Raw genomic sequence first — 23,067 nt, 5'->3', positions numbered from 1 at the left:
AAAGTAGAAGCTTATGCCCCTTGTATGTATGTATGTATGTATGTATGTATGTATGTATGTATGTATGTATGTATGTATGTATGTATGTATGTATGCATGTATGCATGTATGTATGCATGTAAGCATGTATGCATGTAGATGCATGTGTATATGTACATATATATATGCAGATATGTGTATGTGCATGTATGTATATGTATGTGTCTGTCTATGTATGTATATATATGTAAGGGATAATGTATGGTTAGGATGGTTGTTATGGGAAATAGAATCCCGACAGGGTGAGACAAGACACTGATGTGAAGCGGAGGGCTAACCATACATTATCCCGCTTATTACCCGGCCACTAACTTAAAATACAAACACGTCAAAAACATTCATTAAAATATTATTTTATTTATTTAAAATGATTTATGTTTACGTTCCTTTTTTTTTTAAATCCCAGTGATTCCACGTCAGTTAGCGTTCCATGGTGATGGATTCTTATCTGCCTGTTAAATGTGTCTGAACTCTTTTCTTTGCTCATGTTAGTGAATGTTAATAACCGCTGTCAAGGGGGTTGTCAAGGGGTTGTCAAGGGGTTTTTACCAATCAGAATCAAGCTTCTTACACAACCGGAAGATCAGTTAAAAAAAAAAGCCGGGTAATACATATATATATATATTTATTTTATTTTTTGGGGGGGTCGTTTATTTATGAATTTATGTATTTTTAAATCTGAGTTTTGTTTATTTTTATATACCCTTCTTTTCTATTTTTTTTCAAATGATTATTATTATCATATTTTTCTTTCTTTTCCTTTTCTTTCCATTTTACATTTCTATATAATTTTCTTTCCGATTTTGTATGGATGGAGGGTCACAACATTTCAAACAACATGTTGTCAAAAAGGTTCGAACTTGAAAGAAATGTATATCATGTAAATGTAATATTACAACAAAGTATAAATAATAATAATAATAATTTGACAGTGTGGTGGGAATGTGCGTGTTGGCCGCTGGGTGGCACGCAAGACGCACGAGAGTAAACGTGTCGGGGCAGGCGCACATGAATGACAACTGTTGTAGCAGCAGATGAATCATCCAGCCGTCTGAGCTCCTTCAGCGCCGAAGAGGAGCTCAGAGAAAAGTTCATATAGCTGCTGCGAAAAGTTACTAAACAAACGTTTCTCTGCTGGCAGTGATTATCTTAAGGGCCCCAGCGGACCTGAAGACATGGCAGCCTCTGAACTTTACACAAAGGTAGGCAAACTTAGTGGAAATTAACCAGGGCACGACTTTTCCCCTTCTCAGAGGGTTTTTTCTCACAAGCTAATGTTAGTCAACTTTTCTTTATCTGTCTACAAAGGTTACCTGCTTTTCCCTTAGAAGTGTCCATAACATTTTCTTGCTTTTTGTAAACTGAATATTTTGCTTTTCACATACATCTGCTGCTGAAAACATTCCGTGTCCATCCACATCATAACGTTACGCATGACTCCTGTCTGCTGAGTCCACCTAGCTATCTTTGATTTCCCCACTTTACATGCCCCTGCTGGTTCCTCAGTTTTTGTGTGTGTGTGTGTGTGTCACAGACTTTGTAACTGTGAATAATATGGGTTGAATGGCTCTGACCCGGTTTCCCTTTGTCCATCAGTATGCCCGTGTATGGGTCCCAGATGCAGCAGAAGTGTGGAAGTCAGCAGAGCTTATCAAGGACTACACTCCTGGCGACCTGACGCTCACACTGCAGCTGGAAGATGGCACTGTGAGACAAGCAAATGCTCCTGACACACATTCCCACACAGTTACACAAAAGAAGATAGATAGAGGCGCTGAGGTGGAATTGGGTGTGATGCCCTGTCAGAGAGCCATGCACATAATCCTCTGCAAAAATACTGGCACTGGAGCCTCTTAAATATCTTAGGCATGTCTCATATTTAGTAAATAAACATAGATTCCTATGTTAAACAAACACACTGTACAAATAAATTCAGCTTTATAAAGGTTTAATAAGTTAAAAGTCAGTGAACAGATAGGTATAAGCAGCATGAGTAAAAGCCTGCAACTCTAAGCTGCCTGCAGACATGCTGTCGAGTTTGAACTTGCATTCCAGGTAAGGAATAAGGCCAAACTGCTATCATGAGTGAACATGAACAAGCCCAGCGGGGTGTTTGTTAATAATCGTTAATGTGAAGCACTACTGATGCTTAGTTATTAGTGTGTACCAATCTAAACTTTTCTTTTTTCACTTGTCGTGTTTCAGTTTTGGTTGTTTTTTCCAGAACAGAGTACTAATAGTGTTTGTTTTGTTTCTTTCTAGGAGGTAGAACACAAAATAGACCCCAAAACCAACAATCTGCCCCCCCTAAGAAACCCTAACATCCTGGTGGGTGAAAATGACCTCACGGCTCTCAGCTACCTCCATGAGCCTGCTGTTCTACACAACCTTAAAGTGCGCTTCATTGACTCCAAGTTGATTTACACCTACTGCGGTAAAAAGCTTCATCATCTTTGACTCACACTATCACCGTCACTGTAGACTTTGGAGCCCTGCTAGGTGTTCACTCTGACACAATCTACAGTACGTTATGCTGATTACTGTGCTGCTCTTAAAGGAGCACACACTGAAATGTATTGCATGTATTTGTGTAATGTCCTCTAAATGAGAGCTTCTCTCCTTGTTGTATTTAGGGATTGTCCTGGTGGCCATCAATCCTTATGAGAGTCTGCCCATCTATGAAGCTGACATCATCAATGCTTACAGTGGGCAGAACATGGGAGACATGGACCCCCATATATTTGCCGTAGCAGAGGAAGCATACAAGCAGATGGCCAGGTTTGTTAGTCTTTTACCTCCTAATACTACGGTGGCCCTGAAGGACAAAACAAATTTACAAAAGATGAAACACTTTTACAAAGTTGGAGACAAATTTACATTTTGGAAAACATTTTTACATTTTATAAATCAAAATTACATTAGCAAAACACTTGTACTAAGGCCAAAACAATTTTACATTTAAGAAAACAAATTTACAAAAGATGAAACACTTTACAAAGCTGGAGACAATTTTACAAACGACGGAACACTTATACCGTTAAGTCTGACTCCTTTTAGCCCGACTCCTTTTATCCAGAGGCTATGTGGTCTGAGGCCGTTTCATCTGGATTCTGACACATGATGAAGGTTTTGTGGAGATATGACAGAGCTTTTCTGGAGACATGATGCTTTTTCATCTGAGGTCTGACACCTCTCTCTGAGACCCGAGGATATCCTAATATGTAAACCATGTCCATCTCCGTTTGGTTTCTCTCCATCAAAACAATCTAAATGACCCCTCACTTGATCACTGCCGGATCACTTTCTATATCTGGTACATTCCATTTCTGTAAAAATGAAATGTTAATTTGTTTCAGAAATGGTAAAAGTGTTTAATCTTTTGTAAATTTGTTTTCTTAAATGTAAAATTGTTTTGGCCTTGGTAAAAGTGTTCTGCTGATGTAATTTTGTTTTATAAAATGTAAAAATATTTCCAAAATGTAAATTTGTCTCCAACTTTGTTGAAGTGTTTCATCTTTTGTAAATTTGTTTTGTCCTTCAGGGCCACCATATAATACAGTTCATGGTATAGTTGAACACATATGAAATGTTAATTCCATTTTATGCTGATATTTGGTCTGCATGCCTTCAAACTCTCCCATCACAGAGATGAAAGAAACCAGTCCATCATAGTGAGTGGGGAGTCCGGGGCAGGAAAAACGGTCTCTGCTAAGTATGCTATGCGATACTTTGCCACGGTCAGCTGCTCCTCTGGTGAGACCAATGTTGAGGAGAAAGTCCTTGCTTCCAGCCCCATTATGGAGGTAATATTTGAACATGCAGTAAGTTAGACAAAGTTATGAAATTAAAAGGGTTATGCAGAGCCTTTACCTGTCTCCATTAGGCTCTCGGAAATGCCAAGACAACAAGAAACGACAACAGCAGTCGCTTTGGAAAGTACATTGAGATTGGATTCGACAAGAAGCTTTCTATAACTGGAGCCAACATGAGAACCTACCTACTGGAGAAGTCTCGAGTTGTGTTTCAGGTGAATATCATTTGTATGGATTTACTTCGCATATTTTGAGGTGACTGCCTACACTGTCTGAATGTGGGACTGCATATGCGTGTTTCTCCTCACAGTTAATTGATTTAAAAGACTCTTATGTCCATGTAACATGAAACATGTGTGTATCTCAGCAGCTATATGACAAAAAAACAACATAAAAAACCTTAGTTAAGCCTGCCCTAAAGATGTCTCTTTGCCCCTCTATTAGGCCTATGGAGAAAGGAACTACCATATTTTCTACCAGCTGTGTGCCTCTTCACATTTACCAGAGTTCAAGGACTTCAAATTAGGTATGACAAGCAAGAATCAGTGGTCATTTTTGTAATCAGTTAAAGATTTGCAAGAAGTTGTAATTGCAGTCCAACATTTTGCATCATTGTCTTTGAAGGTTGTGCAGATGACTTCAACTATACTAACCAGGGTCAGAGCCGGGTCATTGATGGCGTGAATGATGCCAAAGAGATGTTCAGTACCAGGAAGGCTTTCTCACTCTTAGGTGAGTTTGATTGCATTTGCATATTTTTTTTATTTGATTTGATGTCATATTTCGATCATGTAAAAGTAAAATAGAAAAAAAACATACAAGTAGAAAAGAAGAAATAGTTATTCAAACATACAAGAAAAAAAAGAAGAAATAGTTATACAAAAGAAACAAAATCAATCAGTTCCATAAGCAAGCACTGAAACATTTTACTTTACATGTGCGAAAAGGAGTAGGAAGAAGTTAAAACTTATCTAATCCTACCCCTTTATTCACTATTTTCTGGTATTACACTAGTGCACTCCCACACGTCAAATCTTCATATATTATCTTCATATTTACACCGACAATCAAAAGTAAACCCCTCATGATTATCAACACTTATCTTCCTCCTTGTACCTCATGAAAATTATTTCTTTATACTTCTTCTTGAACTGGATTATGTTCTGACATTCCTATAGCTCCATATTCAAAGTTCAAAAAGTTCAAAGTCAGAGTCTTCTTTATTGTCAAATAAACTGCAGTATGCACTAGACATACTGAGGTTTTGATATTACGTTTCTCTCTCAGACCCTAGCAACCACAACAACAGATAAACATAGGAAAGCTAGAAAAAGATAAGAAGTAAGCTAATGAAAATAATAAAATACAGTTTAAAACAGTGCAAAAACTTTGCTATAGTGCAATTTAAAATCAAAGTGAGTGTGTGCGTTTCAGTCCTGAGGTTGACAGACCTCAGCGTTGATTTGTGGGGGGGGGGGGGGGTCAGTGACGGGGTTAAGTCTGTGAAGGGGGCACTATGGGAAGAGGGGGCAAAACAGGGAGAGAGTTCAGCATCCTGAATGCCTGGTGGATAAAACTGTCCCTCAGTCTGCTGGTTCTGGCCCGGAGACTGCATAGTCTCCTTCCTGATGGCAACAGGCTGAAGAGGCTTTGAGACTAGTAGGAGGGGTCGCCTGCTATGCGCAGGGCTTTTCGGGTATTGAGACTGTTCCACCGTTTTACACCACAGATTGAAATACAGAAACTCACATGTTGGATGAACAATAGCCTGTGCTTTTATTTGTTTCAATCTAAAAACTCACTGTGCTTCTATTTGGGACACGTGTCAATAGGGGGCAGGATTTTAATTATTTTTGAATAAAGGTTTTGCTTAGAAACAATCATTTTTTTCTATTTTTCCAGCCTTTATTTCTATCTTTCAATCAAACGCAAGCAGTAAAGTCTTCTCTGGCCCTCCTGTAACTCAATGGGTTTACAATTCTTCAGCTTTCTTCCTGAAGAAGTTGACTTTAACACAGATCGATGCTGTGCTTGCACACTGTGGATCCACTTTCATATATGCTCCACCCACTCCTCTCGCTACTCCACAGTTTGCTTGTTCACCATATTTCTCCAACAGAAGTGGAACTTCAGCCTTATGTTTCCTTTCATTCTTTTGAAAATCAATGGAGAAGTTTCTTCCTGCTGCTTTTGTTGCACAAACCTCGGCAGCCTGACTCAATTCAGGTTCCCCTATTTATTCCATGCCGATATGTCAGTCATTGAGTATGACTTGTGCACTTCAGTGAAAGTAAAAAAAAAACAGGTGCTTCATTACAAAAACAACTAGATAAACAATTCATGTGTGCAGGCTTCTAATGGAGACCTACCTGTATTCATTACAATGTGCAGCTACACCCAGCTTCTAAAAGAGATCCTCCCTTAAATCAGGATATACTTTTAATGTAAGATATATGGTACACAGTTTTGCAAGGTTACGTTACTTTATTGCTACCTGGAGGTAGTTTCTTGATTCTGGATTGCCTTGCATGATTTTTAAAAAATATATATTTTATTTGTAACTTTTTTTAATGTAATAACAAGACAAAACAAATACAATCAAACAGGGGCTCTGACATGTTAAATGAAATAAAATACAAATTTTAATATGAAAAATAAAATGAATAAAATAAACAGATAAATAAATTAGTTGAAAACACGTGAAAAAATTTTTTGTCGAAAAATAATTTTAAATGACGAAATAAATGAAGAGAAGGAGAAGGAATAAAATAAATAGAAATACATATATATACATACAAACACACATATGCACACACATGCATTCGTATGCATACACATACATACACACATACATAATGTAGAGAGAGAGAGCAGAGAATATATATATATTTTTAAAAAACATAAAAAGACCAAACAAAGCTGCCAATTAAAATGTGTACTCTGGAATGCTATGTGTCAAGTCTGCATATATAAAGAAATACTCCACTTCCATCACACGTCAACCTCATCCAAGAAGGCAAGGAACGGCCTCCAGATAGCTGAGAATGTCTTCACAGAGTTAGATTGCAGGAACCTGAGTCTCCATTTGTATGACTGACATCATGTTAGAGATCCATTCCTGAAAAGAAGGAGGGGGCGGGGACTTCCATTCCTTCAGAATAAGTCTCTTGACAACTATCATCCCCAATGTTAGTGATTGTCGCACAGAAGAGGAGAGATCCTTAGTGGACTGTGAACAACCAAAGATTGCAAGTCCAGGTTCTGGCTGAAAGAGTCTTTTATAGGCCTTAGAGTACCCGTCGTGGATTGCCTTGCATGATTGATCTTCATTTGTTTTTGTTTTTTTTAATGATTTTTTTCTTAAATGTGTGTTTTCTTTGTAGGAATCAGTGAAAGTGATCAAATGGCAATTTACCAGATTCTCGCTGCTATTCTCCATCTCAGTAACGTGGAGGTCAAGGATCAGTCAGCGGACAGAAGCAGCATCATGGTACACACTGATAACCCTTGAACACAACTGCACAAAAGAGCATTTTGTTTACTATATTTGGTTGATGTCCAAATGCTGTTTTTCCAGCCAGATAATGCCCACCTGTTGGTTTTTTGTGACCTAATGGGGGTCCCCTGTGAAGAAATGGCTCACTGGTTATGTCACAGGACACTTAAGACAACCACTGAAACCTACGTCAAGACTGTGTCCAAAAAAAGTGCCATAAATGGACGAGATGCTTTAGCCAAACACATCTATTCTAGACTCTTCAGCAGGATTGTGGCTGGTATTAACAGTGCCTTAAAATCCACAACGAAACAACGCTCCTTCATTGGTGTGCTCGACATCTATGGGTATGTTTACATTTACAGATCTTTACTGTTTCCGCTCGTGTTCCTTGTTGATGATCTTGTTGTTTTAATGTTCAAATTGTTCTCCTCAGGTTTGAAACATTTGATATCAACAGCTTTGAACAGTTTTGCATCAATTACGCCAACGAGAAGCTTCAGCAACAGTTCAACCTGGTATGTGTCGTTTTTTGCTGCACTTGCTCATTTTGAAATCAAAGCGTGCTTGGAAATAAATTTTTAGGTATCTTTCTCTGCAGCATGTCTTCAAACTAGAGCAAGAGGAGTACATGAAGGAGGAGATCCCTTGGACATTGATTGACTTCTATGACAATCAGCCTTGTATTGATCTCATTGAGGCCAAGCTGGGTGTCCTGGATCTTCTGGATGAGGAGTGCAGGGTAAAATCAGAATTTTTTCTCTTGTTTTCGTCCAGCAAAAAAACTTCACCCTGGAGGAACCCCCACCTTGCTATGTTTGGAAGTTATGAGTAAGGCCATGACTAACTGATGTGTCAGCTCTTCCTGTTTCCATAGATGCCCAAAGGCTCTGACGACACATGGGCCCAGAAACTGTACAACACACTCCAGAAGCAGAATGCCCACTTTGAGAAACCCAGATTATCAAACAGAGCGTTCATCATCCACCACTTTGCAGACAAGGTAAAACAGCCTCATGCTGAGGGGGGTTATGTTCATGACATGGAAAACTAAATAGCTTGTTGGTCCAAAATGTTCATCCCTACCCTGAACAGAAAAAGAAGTGTGGGAAAGGACGCATAAATGACTCATGCGTTTTAATAAAAAGCAATAAGATAGTCAAGTGTGAAATTGTGATTTCCAAACTTTATGCCCTTACTTGAAATGTTAGAAGATTCTTGTCATTGCATTACTAATCAGGCTGTTTCATACCATAAATGATGACTATGACCTTTGCTCTTGTAGTCAAAGAACACTGTGTGAGCTGCGTCCTTTGTGCTTAGGTGGAGTACCAGTGTGAGGGTTTCCTGGAGAAAAACAAGGACACAGTCAACGAGGAACAGATCAATGTGATGAAAAAGAGCAAGGTGAAATATTTAAGATGTTCTGTATGACATTTTGACTTCCTATTACCTCCCCCTGTCTTTGTTAAGGTTTAGAAAACACAACATCATCACCTCAGTTTGAAGTGAATGACTGTAGGGTATATTTTCTATGATGCAAGTCTGAGGGCACACACCCTGGAATTGTTCAACCGCAACTATTGGAGGAAATACACCCACTTTTTCAAATTCAGACTGAACACACTGCCCTCTTCTGGTCAGTGATAACTTTGCATTGATGCTTTTTTCCTCTGAAAATGAATCCTTTTCAGTTTGATTTGCTGCTGAAGCTGTTTGAGGATGATGAACAGGCAGCAAGCTCTGCTAGCAAGCGCTCTGGTGTCAGTGGAAGAGGCGGGCAGAGTAAGAAGGATAATAAGAAGACTGTTGGACTGCAGGTGAGAGAATGATGCAGATGTCTTTAAATGATTAAGGGAGTTATTGAAAATCCTGTTTTACATCTTTTTTATTATTGTTAGATTTATATTTAATGTGATATGTTTATAATTTTTGCACAGTTTCGACAGTCTCTGCATCTGCTGATGGACACACTTAATGCTACAACTCCTCACTATGTCCGCTGTATAAAGCCAAATGACGATAAAGCTTCATTCAGGTGAGGGCGTTTATTTCAATCTTCTGTTTTATATGAGTAACTGCAACATGCACAGTTGACAGTGATTTTGATTGACATTTTTTCTGAACCATTGTTGAATTCATTTGAAGTTTGGACCCTGTGAGGGCGGTGCAGCAGCTTCGAGCATGTGGCATCCTCGAAACGGTCCGGATCTCAGCCGCAGGTTTCCCGTCAAGGTAGCATATCAACAATCCCAGAATGACATATGAAGAGTTCATTTGCAAAAACAGTAAACTCACTTTTGAAAAATTAAAAAAACATATTTTTTCTAATACTAGCTTTTTGTATGATCAATCAACTGAGGTTGGGTGGCTTTGACTAAGTCAAAATGTCTTTACTAATCAGAGATTTCTTGAAAATGTAACTTTATTAGGAATCTATATCAAAAAGAAATATATTTTTGAAAATTTATAAAAACGGAGTAATCTGTTTTTGCAAATTATCTCTTCATATTCACTCTATTATTTTCAAAAATACTATATATTCACCCTGTCTTTTTTATTTGATTATTGTAGATGGACCTATCAGGAATTCTTTAGTCGTTATCGGGTCCTCATGAAGCAGAAGGATATTCTTCCTGATCGAAAACAAACCTGCAGAAACCTCTTGGAAAAGTTAATCAAGGTATGTCTGAACTATAAGGAAACACTCATGTAATGTTAATTACAAATAACACAGACCCACTCAAATATCACATTTCATACACACTACTGTTTCTCTTCTAGGACCAGGATCAGTATCAGTTTGGCAAAAACAAGATTTTCTTCAGGGCTGGTCAGGTGGCTTACCTGGAGAAGCTTCGTTCTGACAAGCTGCGCATGGCTTGTGTCCGCATCCAGAAGACTATCCGCTGCTGGCTGGCACGCAAAAAGTACCTGAGGATGAGGGAATCAGCCATCACCATCCAGAAACATGTGCGGGGTCACCAGGCACGCAGGTGAGCAGAGAAGTCAAACAGTGAAATCACCGTCCAGCAGTTCTAACATAATTCTAACATGCACGTTTTCTAACTCGGCAGTTACGCCAAGTTTTTGCGGAAAACCAGAGCAGCTATTGTCATTCAGCGGATGGTGCGAATGTGGGTGACCAGAAGACAATACAGGAGGCAGCGCTCTGCAGCAATCGCTATCCAGTGCTGCTTCAGGGCCTACATTGCAAGGAAGCAGTACTTTAAGGTAATTAATCAAATCAAAATGTGAAGGTCTTTAAAAAAACGTTCTAAACCCACACCTGTGAAACCTTTACTCAGAGAATTTGTTGTCAAAAAAACCCAAAATGAGTCAGGAACAAAAAAACAAACAGGCAGTGATAACATGAGCTGTTTGACCTTCCTGAGAGTTTGAGTTTGTTTTGAGAAGTCTGAAAAATCTTTTAAGGGCATTTTCTCCTCCAGAGTCTGAATGATGTAGTCATACGCATAGAGACTGAAATGTTATTTCTGACCGTGTTGACCTCATATACACATCAAATGAAAATTCAATGTTGTTTATGAAAACAGTTTCACTGGATTGTGTTGCTATGCAACAGCCTCAGTCTGTTTACTTTCTGTCAGCTGATTCACATCCTCTTCAACAAAAAAACTAACTGGCATGTCGTCCATCAAAGCTGTGACACGGTTTGGCAAAAGAAATGCAGGGCTCTCAAGTCTCATGCATTGGGCGTGAGACACAAGCATTTCAACCTGTTCACACGCTCACACGCCACACTTCATATTTCTCACGCAGAGTAATTACTAAGACAACACCAACCAAGTTGCGCCGAGTTGCGCCGATTGTTCCTTAAACTGTGGAACAGGTAAGAATCAAGTGTGTTTCCTGTAGAGTTCAGAATGAGCTTACCAGGCACCAGCCAATCAAAAAATAGCATCACTGTATCCGGGTAAAACAACACAACAACGTTACGTTCCACAGAAAAGGATGCACATGTGCAATGCAGACTGACCGCAGATTAGAAGACAACGCTCTGCCTGCCCTGCGCCCCCCCCTGCCCCCCCCCCAAAAAAATCTCACTCTGAACTGAGTTCAAAACTTGAGATCCCTGGAATGTATGATGTAAGGCCGTTTGTCTCATAAAAGATGCTTTGATAGTTTGTGCGTAGAAGTAATCGTGTGGCACAGCAGGCCCTTGTTTCATAACCTCAGCTTTTCTTAACATTTATTGAAAGTTTGGTTTATAATCTTGCTATAATCTTGCTACCTTTTTTAATTTACAGATGGTGTATGAGCGAAAGGCTGTGGTCATCCAGAAGTGGGCGAGGGGCTGCTTGGCGAGGCGGCAGTATAGACGCACTGTGGCAGCCATCATCCTGCTGCAGAGTTGTGTACGTCGCCTGAGGGCCAAGAAGAACTTAAAGAAGCTGAAGGTGGAGGCACGCTCGGTGGAGCACTTCAAGAAGCTCAACTTTGGCATGGAGAACAAGATTATGCAGTTGCAACACAAGATAAACGAGCAGGTAAGTAGCCTGTGAGTATGTAGGGGATACCTAGTGCCTGGATCTGGTAGTTGTTTACTCTGTAACATACCCTACAAGAAAAAGAAACATGATTCATTGGGTCATTGGGAGTCATTGTATCACATGCACAGCATGTGTCTGTCTCTCTCCCTGCAGCACAAAGAAAACAGAGAGCTTAGTGAGAAGCTGAATTCAGTGGAGAAGACCAAGGCTCTCGAGAGGGAGAGACAGAAGAGAGAGACTGAAAACCTCCATAGATCAGAGCAGGACGCCAGAGCCAAGGCAGAGAAGCTTCCCTCACTGCTGGAGCAGCTTTCCTTCCTGCAGCATGAGCTGGAAAAAACACGCAGGGAGAAAGACAACCTGGAGGAAGAGAAGAAGGCCTACGTCGAGAAGACACAGCAGGTAGGCCTACAACGCTTCATATGTGTAGTAGCCCCTAGAAATGTCATAGTATTCTTTCTTATATGGAATCAGAGAATTATTGATGTACACTACCGGTCAAAAGTTTTAGAACACCCCAATTTTTCAAGTTTTATATTGAAAATGATGCAGTTCAATGTCTTATTGTGCTCTGTAATGAAAACATCGAACAAATAAACAATTGAGTTTCAAAAATATATCATGGAATCAATTCATAACCCAAAATGTAGTCTAAACTTTTGACTCATCGATGTAGCCACCTCTGGCACCTTTTTCTCGCCATTTATTAAGCAACACATTACTTTCTGGAGTACAAGACTGTTCAAATATTGCTCACAAGGGTTTGGTACCACAGTGTGTTCCAACACTACTTTTATGCAGACAGAGGGAGTTGGAAATAATCAAGGACAGTTTGGACACCTGTAAGAATTGGTAGCACCAACTTTCAAGGCTTGACTATCCTCAATTGCTGCAGAACAGCAACCCATTTCTTGTTCCCTGAAAAAATCCTTTTCGTATAATTCTGAAATGTACATTCTTTTTTCAGTTCTTACCCTTTCTTTTTTACCTCTGGCAGTTCGCCACTTACCTTTGTACCATTTAACGCTATTCAATGGACGTGAACTGCTTGGATTTCAATAAAAAAGTGGAAAAATTGGGGTGTTCTAAAACTTTTGACCGGTAGTGTAGTATTGGATACTCATGAGTTTAGTTTAGTTTTGTTAGAATGCATAGATATATTATTTTGCTGTGAGCCATACAGAAACATTTTGCTCAATGCCCTGAGTGTTAATCACAAGTCATATCATCTTCATCTTTACTCCTGCTTCAAGCTGCATGCTAATTTGTTTCTATGCCTTTAAAATGTGACCAAATTATTATAGAAGGAATGAAACAGATCTTACATTTAGGTTTTAGGTATTTAACAAATCAGCTATGACGCAGTTATGGAGAGAAATGATATAACTTACTGTTCATCTGGAGTACAGGATAAAGTAGAAGGAAGAGCTTCAGATTCAGTTAGATTTTACTCCTTTGTAACTTTTAGTTACTTCAAAACTGAATAGCAGCTCAGAAAACGTGACTGTGTCCTGTTACCATCAGGTGGTAGAGGTGCTTAACACGAAGAACAGCTTGTTGAACAACGAGAAAGATGAACTGAACAAACAAATCCTGGAGCAAGCCCAACAATTATCAGGTACAGAGCAGCTCACCACAAACCCCTGTGCTCCTTACATAACAGCTTAATTTAGAGATAATAAATGAGCAAACAACAAGTGTTTTGTTTCAGGGATTAAAACTGACGCTGAGATTACAAAACAAATGGAGAAGGATTTAGCTGAAGAACGCTCGCGCTACCAGAGTCTGCTGAGTGAACACCTGCACCTGGAGGAGCGACACAAAGACCTGAGAGAAGAGATGGATCTTAACATTGTGAGCAACGCTGGATTCTAACATGATATCATTGAATGAGTACAGCTTTGGCTTTTTACTCGCTGTGTAATGTGTCATTTCTTTGTTTTTAAACTTTTTTCAGAATCCAAGCAAACCTGGCCAAAACAGGAAAGACTCCATCTACAGCACCTCCTCAGAGTTTAGTCAGAGCTTGGGCTCTACTGAGGGAGACGACAGCCCCGTACACACAGAGGTAACGTAGAAATGACAGAATGATGATCTGTACTATCTGAAATACTCTCCCTCTGTCTGCTTATAGTCGGCTTTGAAACAGTTGTGTTAACATCAACTTTAACCCTCCTGTTATGTTGCGGGTCAAATTGACCCATTTTAAAGTTAAAAAAATCTTTAAAAATTGTTATAAGTATTATTTCACATTTCTAATGTCATAGTGGATGAAAGGCTAGTGATATTCAGTGGTGCCTTCCATCTTAGGCAAGATGTGACTTCCAAACCAGCTAAATGCAGCATAAAAATCTTGGCAGCATGTGACAGAAGAGGTGTCTCATGTTAATTTATCAACTTCATCACTTCATAAAAAATAAATTCTAAATGTAAAATAAAATTTAAAAAAATCGAAGTCATGTAAAACTATTGTATTTATATTTAAGTCTTTTCAATGTACATTAAAACAAGTTTTAACATGAATTTCATAACAAAACGAGTGAGTTATCCTCTTTGAACCATGATCTTTGAGAATTAAAGAACACTATTGCACTAAATATTGATTTAAATGGTTAGTAATGGAGTTAATAATGAGATTTAAAAAAATTAAGAATTCATTTGCAAAAACAGATAACTCATATTTCTTTTCAAAAAACATATTTCTTTTTGATTTAGATTCCTAATAAAGTTACATTTTCAGGATATCTCTGATTAGTAAAGTCATTTTGACTTAGTCAAAGCCACCCAACCTCAGTTGACTGATCATACCAAAAGATAGTAATAGAAAAAATTTGTTTTTTGAAACATTTTTTTACTTTTTCAAAAGTGAGTTGACCGTTTTTGCAAATGAACTCTTCAAATGTTTACTGGGATTTTTTGGGGTTTTGACACTTTTGGATCATTAAATATCCCCCGGGTCAAGTTGACCCAGGAACATTATTGCTGTCCCTAAGAAACGAACATAACAGGAGGGTTAAGGTTATGTTTAATGCAGTGTTGACTTGCTTGCTATAAAATTTTAACAAAAGAGGGTTGAAAATAGAGCTTTTTATTGTTAAGTATTATTATTTGTGTTGAATAATTAACAAAGCAACACATGGAAGTGTGAAGTGCCCACTTTTGTGTCCGGAACAGCTGTGGGAAGATTTGATTCTGCTCTTTCTGCGTTATAATCCTGTTAGTACAGCATTGCAGTCAGTTTGTGATGACATTCATGAACTAAAGGCCGGCTGTGTTTTGTTAGGATGAGTCCCAGTTGACAGTGGACCTTCCAGTCCTTCTGAAGCTCCAGAGGAGAGTGACGGAACTGGAGCAGGACAAACATTCACTGTGGCAGCAGCTGGATAAGAGAGAAGAAGCCCAGCATGAAAAGGCAAAAGTATGGAGTGACATGATAGTCTTGTTTCATGATGTAATGAAAAATGATCAACAGCAATAAGACTTTTGTGACAAGAAGCCGCTTGTTTTTGTGCTGTGTATTAATCAATAGATATTAACCTAATATTGTTATCTTTTTAAAAGGAAGTGGAGCAGCAGAGAACTGCTGGCAGAGCAGAGCTGGATTTGGAAACACTGAAGGTTTATGAGATATTACATTTGCTTACCTTACACCTGTTGCTATCATTAGTCAGATTCTTATTAATCAAGAATTCTTTGTTTGTACTTTGTTCTTTATGCAGAGGCAAGAGCTCGAGTCAGAGAACAAAAAGCTAAAGCAGGATTTAAATGAGCTGCGGAAGTCTCTGACCGATGAAAACAATGAAGCAATGCCTCCTACTCCTGGCTCGATGCCCTACAACATACTGCTGGACCAGCTCAGTTCTTCCACGGAGGAGCTGGAGATGCGCAAAGAGGAAGTGCTGCTCCTCCGGTCACACATGGTCCGCCAGGAGGCTCTTAAACACAAGGTGAGAAAATTGTTCTGCTTACTGTCTTCATTTTATTTTTTAGCTTTAGATCATTATTGCATTCCATGTAAGAGACATCTTGAGGAATTGATTCTTTATGAACTGGCCTCTAGGACTCTGTACTTGGGGAAGGAGTGAATTTGGATCTTGAAATTTCCTCATTTCAAGATACTGACAGGTAAGACAATGTGGCTTCCACTCAAGCTGAATCCATCATGTTGTACAGTGTCATTTCATCCTCTGATGCTGTTCCTCAGGTCCGCTGACATCCACACGCTGAATGAAGATGGAGAACTTTGGCTGGCATACCAAGGCTTGAAAGAAACAAATAGGTAACAACATAAATATTCTAGAGTTGCCTGGTATACTAAAGCCTGTTTATGTTATATGGACACAAAACTATACTACTTCTATCTTCCAGACTTCTGGAGCTCCAGATCCAGGAGCAGAAACGTATTCAGAGTGATAAGTACAGGAAGCTGCTGGAGGAGGTGAACAAGTTGAAGGCTGAGAAGGAGCAGCAGCAGAGATTTCTGGCCCAGAGCCTCCTCCTTCCTGAGGATGCCCGCGTCGAGGCGAGCCTGAAGCATGAGATCACACGGCTGACCACTGAGAATCTGGTGGGTCTGCCTGATCTGTCCCTCTTTCTTATATTCACAAATAAGTTAAAAAAAAAAGTTTTTTTTGAGTGATGCAGGATCTGTACTTTTTACAATGGCCCTCTCATAGTTTAGATTAAACATGTTGCTCTTTGAGATTATATTGGAATGTTCCATCACCAAATAACTGCAGAAAACATTTTTAAAAATGTGTATATATATATATTATATATATATATATATATATATATATATAAAATGGTTCTATGATTAAAGGTTTTTCCAAGTTTGGCAAAAAAAAGTCCAAAATCCAAAAAAAGGGTTCTCACCATGTTGCTTCACAGCTATCTACATTTCATTTCAGATTTAAAATTCAACACATCTGTGCTGTGAATGAAAATGTGCTTTGACTTCACACTAATCTTCTGTATTTAATGATTTTTAGGATCTTCTGGAGAACCACGAGAAACAAGACAAAACCATTCGCAAGTTGAAAAAACAGCTGAAACTTTACATAAGGAGAGTTGAAGATTTGGAAGGTAACCACATGGCACTGACCTTTCATACAGTTTAAGTTCTTGGTGACATGAGCAACAATCATTAACCCCCTCTGGTGTGTCTCTGTGGTGCTCAGGAGGTTCTCAGCAGAAGAATAACCCATCCTTGGCAAACACTCATATCAGAGCGGTGAACATCACCCGCAAAGAGAAAGAGTACCAGGGCATGTTGGAGTACAGGGAGGGTGAAGAGGGCCGTCTGCTGAAGAACGTGGTCGTAGGTATGCTAAACCAATTTCTTCATCTAATTATTTTCTGAATTACATAAAAAGATCAGAGTGTGTACTATTTGAGGACTTTGATTTGAAATGCTGTAATCTTCTCAGAACTGAAGCCTCGTGGTGTAGCAGTCAGCTTCCTGCCCGGACTCCCGGCTTACATCATCTTCATGTGCCTACGATATGCAGACAACGTGAACGATGATCAGAGAATCAGCAATCTGCTCAATTCCACCATCAGCAGCATCAAAGGGGTCATAAAGGTGAAGTGGATGACTCTTATCTGTTTACAAAAGTGACTAATAATAAGTTTACTTTAAGTTAATGTTCACTTTGTTCTTACAGAGGAGGGGAGATGACTTTGAAGTGGTGTCTTTCTGGCTTGCCAACACGTGCAGATTAATGCACTGTATTAAGCAGTACAGTGGAGACGAGGTAGGCTTGAGAAAGCTTTGTTACCAGTTGATTACATTTATAAAGTTCCCCTTCATTAACCCTGGATATCTATGCAATCTCTTCTTAATGTAGGTTTGCATGAAGCAAAACACAGCTAAGCAGAATGAGCAGTGCCTGACCAACTTTGAGCTCTCAGAGTACCAGCAGGTTTTCGGTGACCTGGCCATCCAGATATACCGCCAGCTCATCAAATGCATGGAGGAGATCCTGCAGCCAATGATTGGTAAGGTTACACAACATCTAACAACACGTTCTTCAGATGTCTGACCATAACACTGACTCATCCATCAATCCATGTGTCTCTGTAGTGGCGAGCATGCTGGAGCATGAGACCATCCATGGTGTTTTGGGCTCCAAACCGACAGGCCTGAGGAAGAAGAGCACCAGTACCTCAGAGGAGGGCGCCATCACAGTGGATGTCCTCCTGCAGCGTCTCAGCCTCTTCCACACAACCATGAGTCAGCACGGGATGGACTCAGAGGTCATGAAGCAGGTGGTCCGGCAGCAGTTTTACATCATCTGTGCCGTAACACTGAACCACCTGCTGCTGAGGAAGGACATGTGCTCCTGGAGCAAAGGCCTGCAGATCAGGTACAGCTTAGCATTTTGTGAGATTGTTACAAAACATGTTCTCAATTACGCAATCTTCGTAGTATTGTTGTATTTAAATCTAATCTAGACTCGGAAGGAGGAGATTATGCTTACTACACATGTGAAGGATATTTTTTATTTTCTATAAACAAGCTTAGTTAAATCGAACACAGAGGAACAACAACAACAACAACAACAACAAAAAAACATCCATCTCTCAATCACGATACAAGCCCCTTTTCAGATCTCTTCAAGCCCTTCTTCACACTCTCCTTTTCCACTGATGAGACAAATATATAAATACATTAATTAATTAATTAAAGTTTAAAAGGAGTCCAAATAGAGTAAAATGCATTCATTGAGCCTCTGAGGGCACACACTACTTTCTCCAGGTTCAGAAACAACATCAGGTCTGAAAGCAGAAGGATGCCTTTCATGTTTCATCATCTGTTATGAAGTAGCCTGATAAAGTGAATTGCCTTATTGTTACATGTCATACATACATACTCAGATCAGGCCCTTTCTTTCACACCATAACCTAGAAATTGTCATCCATGCATTCATCGCTTCCCAATTAGATTGTTGTAACTCACTCTACACCTGCCTAAACAAACACAACCTCTCAAAACTCCAGTTAGTCCAAAACGTCACTGCCAGACTCCTCACACACACCAAAAAAAGGGAACACATCACACCAATTTTAGCCTCCCTCCACTGGTTGCCTGTGGGTTTTAGAATTGATTTTAAGATTTCAACACTCACTTTTAAAGCAATAAATGGACTAGCCCCTGAGTACCTAAGTGAATGCCTTAAGATGTATGTCCCGAACTGCTGCCTGAGATCCTCCGGCAGGTCCCTCTTGGAACTTCCAAGGGCAAAGTTAAAAACCAGAAGTGACCGGGCCCTTGCAGTCAGGGACCCGTCACTCTGGAATGACCTGCCGGAGGAGATCAGGCAAGCCACATCCTTGTCCTCTTTTAAATCTCTTTTTAAAACACTTTTTAAAATTTGCTTTTACTTCTTAACTCATCACTGACTTTTTAATTTCTGCATGTTTTTTATTATTGTCTTTACTTAACTAATTTTAGCTCTCCTTACCTTTGTCATTTGCTTTTGTTTTCTATCTCACTATGTCTTGCACTCTGTAAAGCACTTTGTAAAGATGATTTTAAAAGGTGCTATATAAATACAATTTATTATTATTATTATTATTATAATTGTGTATATTCTTTAATGTTTTGTCAACCTGGCTCTATAGGACGGATGTCAGGTTGAACTTTGCTACTAACCAGTCCCGAGGTTCAGTCTGAATAGTTTGTTTCTGTTCTGCAGGTACAATATCTGGCAGCTGGAGGAGTGGCTAGCAGAAAGGGAGCTGATGGACTGTGGTGCCAAGGAGACTCTGGAGTCTCTTGTACAGGCTGCACAACTTCTACAGATCAAGAAGAAGAATGAGAAAGATGCCAATGCTATCTGTGAAATGTGCACTGCCCTCACCACAGCACAGGTCCATCAGTCAATACTGAGCAGTGTAAATATACAGAGGTGACATGTTGACATGTTGACAGTGTATTACTAATTATTCTCTGTTTATTTTTCTTCTCCAGATTGTTAAAGTGTTGACCTTATACACTCCTGTCATTGAATTTGAAGAGCGAGTGTCTACATCTTTCATCGCAATTATCAGAGTGAGTATCCGGACAGTAAATTCATTCAACTCAATTTGCTTTATTGGCATGAACAAAGACATGTTGTTGCCAAAGCACATAAGATTCATACACATGTACATTACGTATTATATACATTACATATTATATATGCATTAATAAACAATGGTGTCACCCATACAGCATATCTCAATGTCCTCACTTGATGCGGTATGCTCATAAAACCTTCACCTAAAATCAAATATTATGGGATGGTGCATCCCGCAGGCTGTGATAGGCAGACACATATTTAGCAGCTAGAGGAGCTGCTGACCCTTCCCCCAGGAGAACTGACACTTTCTCTTCTGGGGTTAATGTTGGGAATTTTGTTACCATTTTTCCCTGTAGTGGGAATCTCTTAGTAAAGAGAACTTGCTACAGTGGAGGAGGAAGTGCATCTCTGTCTCTATGTCCCCTGTAGAGCAGTGAGAACATAGACGCTCCTCTCTGGGCAGCCATGTCTGCCTCTATCTCCCTGTCTCTACAGCTAGCTGGTGGTCACTCAGCCTGCATTTGGTCAGGATACGTCTTTGTTTTGTATCTCTGACACTGTACAGATATTCAGACAATTTCTAAGTTTAGGGTCAAATAACAGTTCATTCTACTTTGGGTCTTTGTTTGGGTTCTCCAGTGTTCTAAATACAGATCTTTGGAGTGCTTCATGATGAGTTTAATTTGGTTGTGTTTTGGATCAATGCTGACTGGAGTCTGGTTGATTAGCTTCCTCACCAGCTGACTAAGGGGACAGTTTTCAGGGTTCAGCTCTTGGGTTTTTAGTGCTTTAAATTGAAGTGAGTCTTTTGGGCTTAAATTTAGATGTGTCCAAAATTTGAGTGCACGTTTCTGAATGTTTAACAGTAATGGGAAACGTCCCAGTTCTACTCGGCAGGTGTTATTTGGAGTTTTCCTTTGAGCATTTAGAATTCTTCTTCAGAAGTTAGTATGGAGAGCCTCTATTGGGTATTTGTCCCATGAGCCATGCTCCAGTATCTCAGTATCATGTTGAATCATGCTTTTTGAGAACCTTAAAATGTATTCTTTTTTTCTACACTTTAGAACTTCTTGAGAGATAGAGAGGAGTCATCCACCTTGATGATGGACGCAAAGAAGATATTCTCCATCACTCTCCCCTTCTCGCCCTCCTCTGTGGCTCTGGAGACCATCCAGATCCCTGTGAGCCTAAATCTGGGATTCCTCAAACGCGTCTAGACCAGGGACTCCTTCACTAGGGACGTTTGGTGCTCGCAGTTCTGTTTATCAGAGGAAAATAAACAATGCTCACATCTGTGTATAAACTTTTTAGTGCTGGAAAGTCAAAGAGTCCTTGCTGTGTGAAAAGTGAAATAACAGAAAAGAAAAAATGTTTACAGTCATCCCTTGCTACACCTGACCTAACTAAGGTGTTGATAGTTCTTCGTAAATACATGGCTGCATTATTTCATTCATTGTTCTGAAATTGTTCTGATATTGCTACACTCAACTCAAACATTTGGCACAACTTTTTTTAGTAACAGGTTTCCAATTATTGGGATATGAAAATATCCTGGTAACTCTGAATTGGTATGTTTAAATCAATCATTTGAAAACAATTAACCAAGATCGGCAATGTTGGAATATTGATTTGCATCTGATTTGCACCTGAAATGCGGGAGCATTGTTTTATCTCTGTAACATTATATTTTGTTAGTACTAACATCAGGTGATGGTATTTATGTCTCTTATAGGAGAAGGAACATGTATGTATTTATGCAGTCTTAATTCTGTCGGTCATAATAAAGGCTGGCTTTTGGAAAAATGGTACCAGAAGGGGTGTTAAGGATTTTGTATCTCAAGCTCAGTTTTTGGTGGCTAGAAATACCCCAAAAATTATACTATCTACTTTTTGTGTTATTTATTTTATTCATAGTATAGATTATATAAGAAGTGTGGAAGAAAGGCTTTGAACTCAAACAGATTTGTGAATTCACACATTAAAATATGAGTGTACCAGGCTATTCCTAATTTAATCATAACTATACTTGAAGCATGCTGGTAGTGCATGTTATGTCTTTCTCTTTCAATATGTCATTGGTCTATTTGCAAATAGTGAGGAATACTAAAAATCCCTAAAAATAACATGGATGGTCAAACTGTAGGCTTAAGGCTCATCAGCTGAGCACTCCAGAAATGTCTGCTTTTGCAAGTCTTCCTTGCATTCCCACTTTTTTCCCAATTTTGCAAACGCGTTGATATAGTAAGTAAAAAAGAACAAGGCTATGAAACATTAACTTAACAAAAAAAAAGTTTTACATATTTTCCAGTATCTTTACATTCTGCAGTAGAAGCTAAAATGTGTTCACATATGGTGAGCTGTATGGAATCTGTATCCGGCTTCTTTTGTTGTCACGATCCTTGATCAAACGAGCACACCCCTGACCCTGAGGAGCCGCTGTCACAAGACGAGGGGGGCGGAGCTAGACAGTCAAAGTCCACAGAAGGTGAGCAACAAGTGAGCCAGGAAGACACGCGACAAACCTGGGATATGAGTGACGGACTTTCAGAATAAAACCACAGGTGTGTCACTCAATACATTGCAATGTTCAGTATTGTCTAGCTGGTAACTAGTCTCACTTATGCAATGTCTACTTCAATCTTGAACCACAAGATAAGGCCTGTTGCGGCGTAAGAAAGTTGACAAAATAAGTTTTAATTGTAATTTTGTGAGCTTCCCGAGGAATTTTAAACAATACGTTTATATTTAGCAGATTTGATACGGAAGAGGATTAGGGCCACTGATAAAAAATAAATAACATTTTTATTATTCTAACTTAATCTCAGAATTCTCTCTTTTTTCTCAGTATTCTGACTTTAATCCACTGAAAAAATTATGGAAATTAAATATAGCAGGACCTTTCCTCCAATTACAGAAGAGGATTTGGGCCACTGAAAAAATAAATAAATGATGCACTAATATATATTTATTATTATTATTATTATTATTATTATTATTATTATTATTATTATTAACATTATAATTATCATTATCATTATCATTATTATTATTAGAAAAAAGTCAGAATTCTGACTTTAATCTCAGAATTTGACTTTTTTCTCAAAAAAAAATAAAAATAAGGTCAGACATCTTTATTATTA

At 39.0% G+C, this 23,067-nt stretch overlaps 1 protein-coding gene across 2 annotated transcripts; it reads left to right on the top strand.

Moving 5' to 3' along the window:
* The first annotated feature begins 740 nt into the window (after positions 1 to 740).
* LOC117813985 (unconventional myosin-Va-like) lies at positions 741 to 21,735 on the top strand. Of its 2 annotated transcripts, none has more exons than XM_034685071.1 (41): positions 741 to 891; positions 1,181 to 1,241; positions 1,636 to 1,746; positions 2,302 to 2,473; positions 2,673 to 2,817; positions 3,686 to 3,842; positions 3,923 to 4,066; positions 4,296 to 4,377; positions 4,476 to 4,583; positions 7,235 to 7,341; positions 7,429 to 7,694; positions 7,784 to 7,865; positions 7,949 to 8,089; positions 8,225 to 8,350; positions 8,671 to 8,754; positions 9,042 to 9,167; positions 9,288 to 9,385; positions 9,496 to 9,582; positions 9,922 to 10,030; positions 10,132 to 10,343; positions 10,425 to 10,581; positions 11,619 to 11,858; positions 12,015 to 12,263; positions 13,386 to 13,479; positions 13,573 to 13,715; positions 13,819 to 13,929; positions 15,145 to 15,279; positions 15,423 to 15,479; positions 15,581 to 15,808; positions 15,922 to 15,986; positions 16,066 to 16,140; positions 16,230 to 16,428; positions 16,853 to 16,946; positions 17,042 to 17,185; positions 17,291 to 17,445; positions 17,528 to 17,617; positions 17,711 to 17,861; positions 17,947 to 18,229; positions 19,562 to 19,736; positions 19,837 to 19,917; positions 20,992 to 21,735. In XM_034685071.1, exons 1-41 carry the CDS (start codon positions 851 to 853, stop codon positions 21,142 to 21,144), a joined length of 5,538 nt encoding a protein of 1,845 aa, XP_034540962.1. In that variant the 5' UTR covers positions 741 to 850; the 3' UTR covers positions 21,145 to 21,735. The 2 variants fall into 2 exon arrangements, with proteins under 2 accessions (XP_034540962.1, XP_034540963.1); XM_034685072.1 differs by having other exon boundaries at positions 852 to 891; positions 972 to 1,241.
* The last annotated feature ends 1,332 nt before the right edge of the window (positions 21,736 to 23,067 follow it).

Source organism: Notolabrus celidotus, chromosome 6 (genome assembly GCF_009762535.1).
Source record: "Notolabrus celidotus isolate fNotCel1 chromosome 6, fNotCel1.pri, whole genome shotgun sequence".
NCBI classification, from domain to species: domain Eukaryota; kingdom Metazoa; phylum Chordata; class Actinopteri; order Labriformes; family Labridae; genus Notolabrus; species Notolabrus celidotus.
This window is presented reverse-complemented; position numbering and strand designations above follow the sequence as displayed.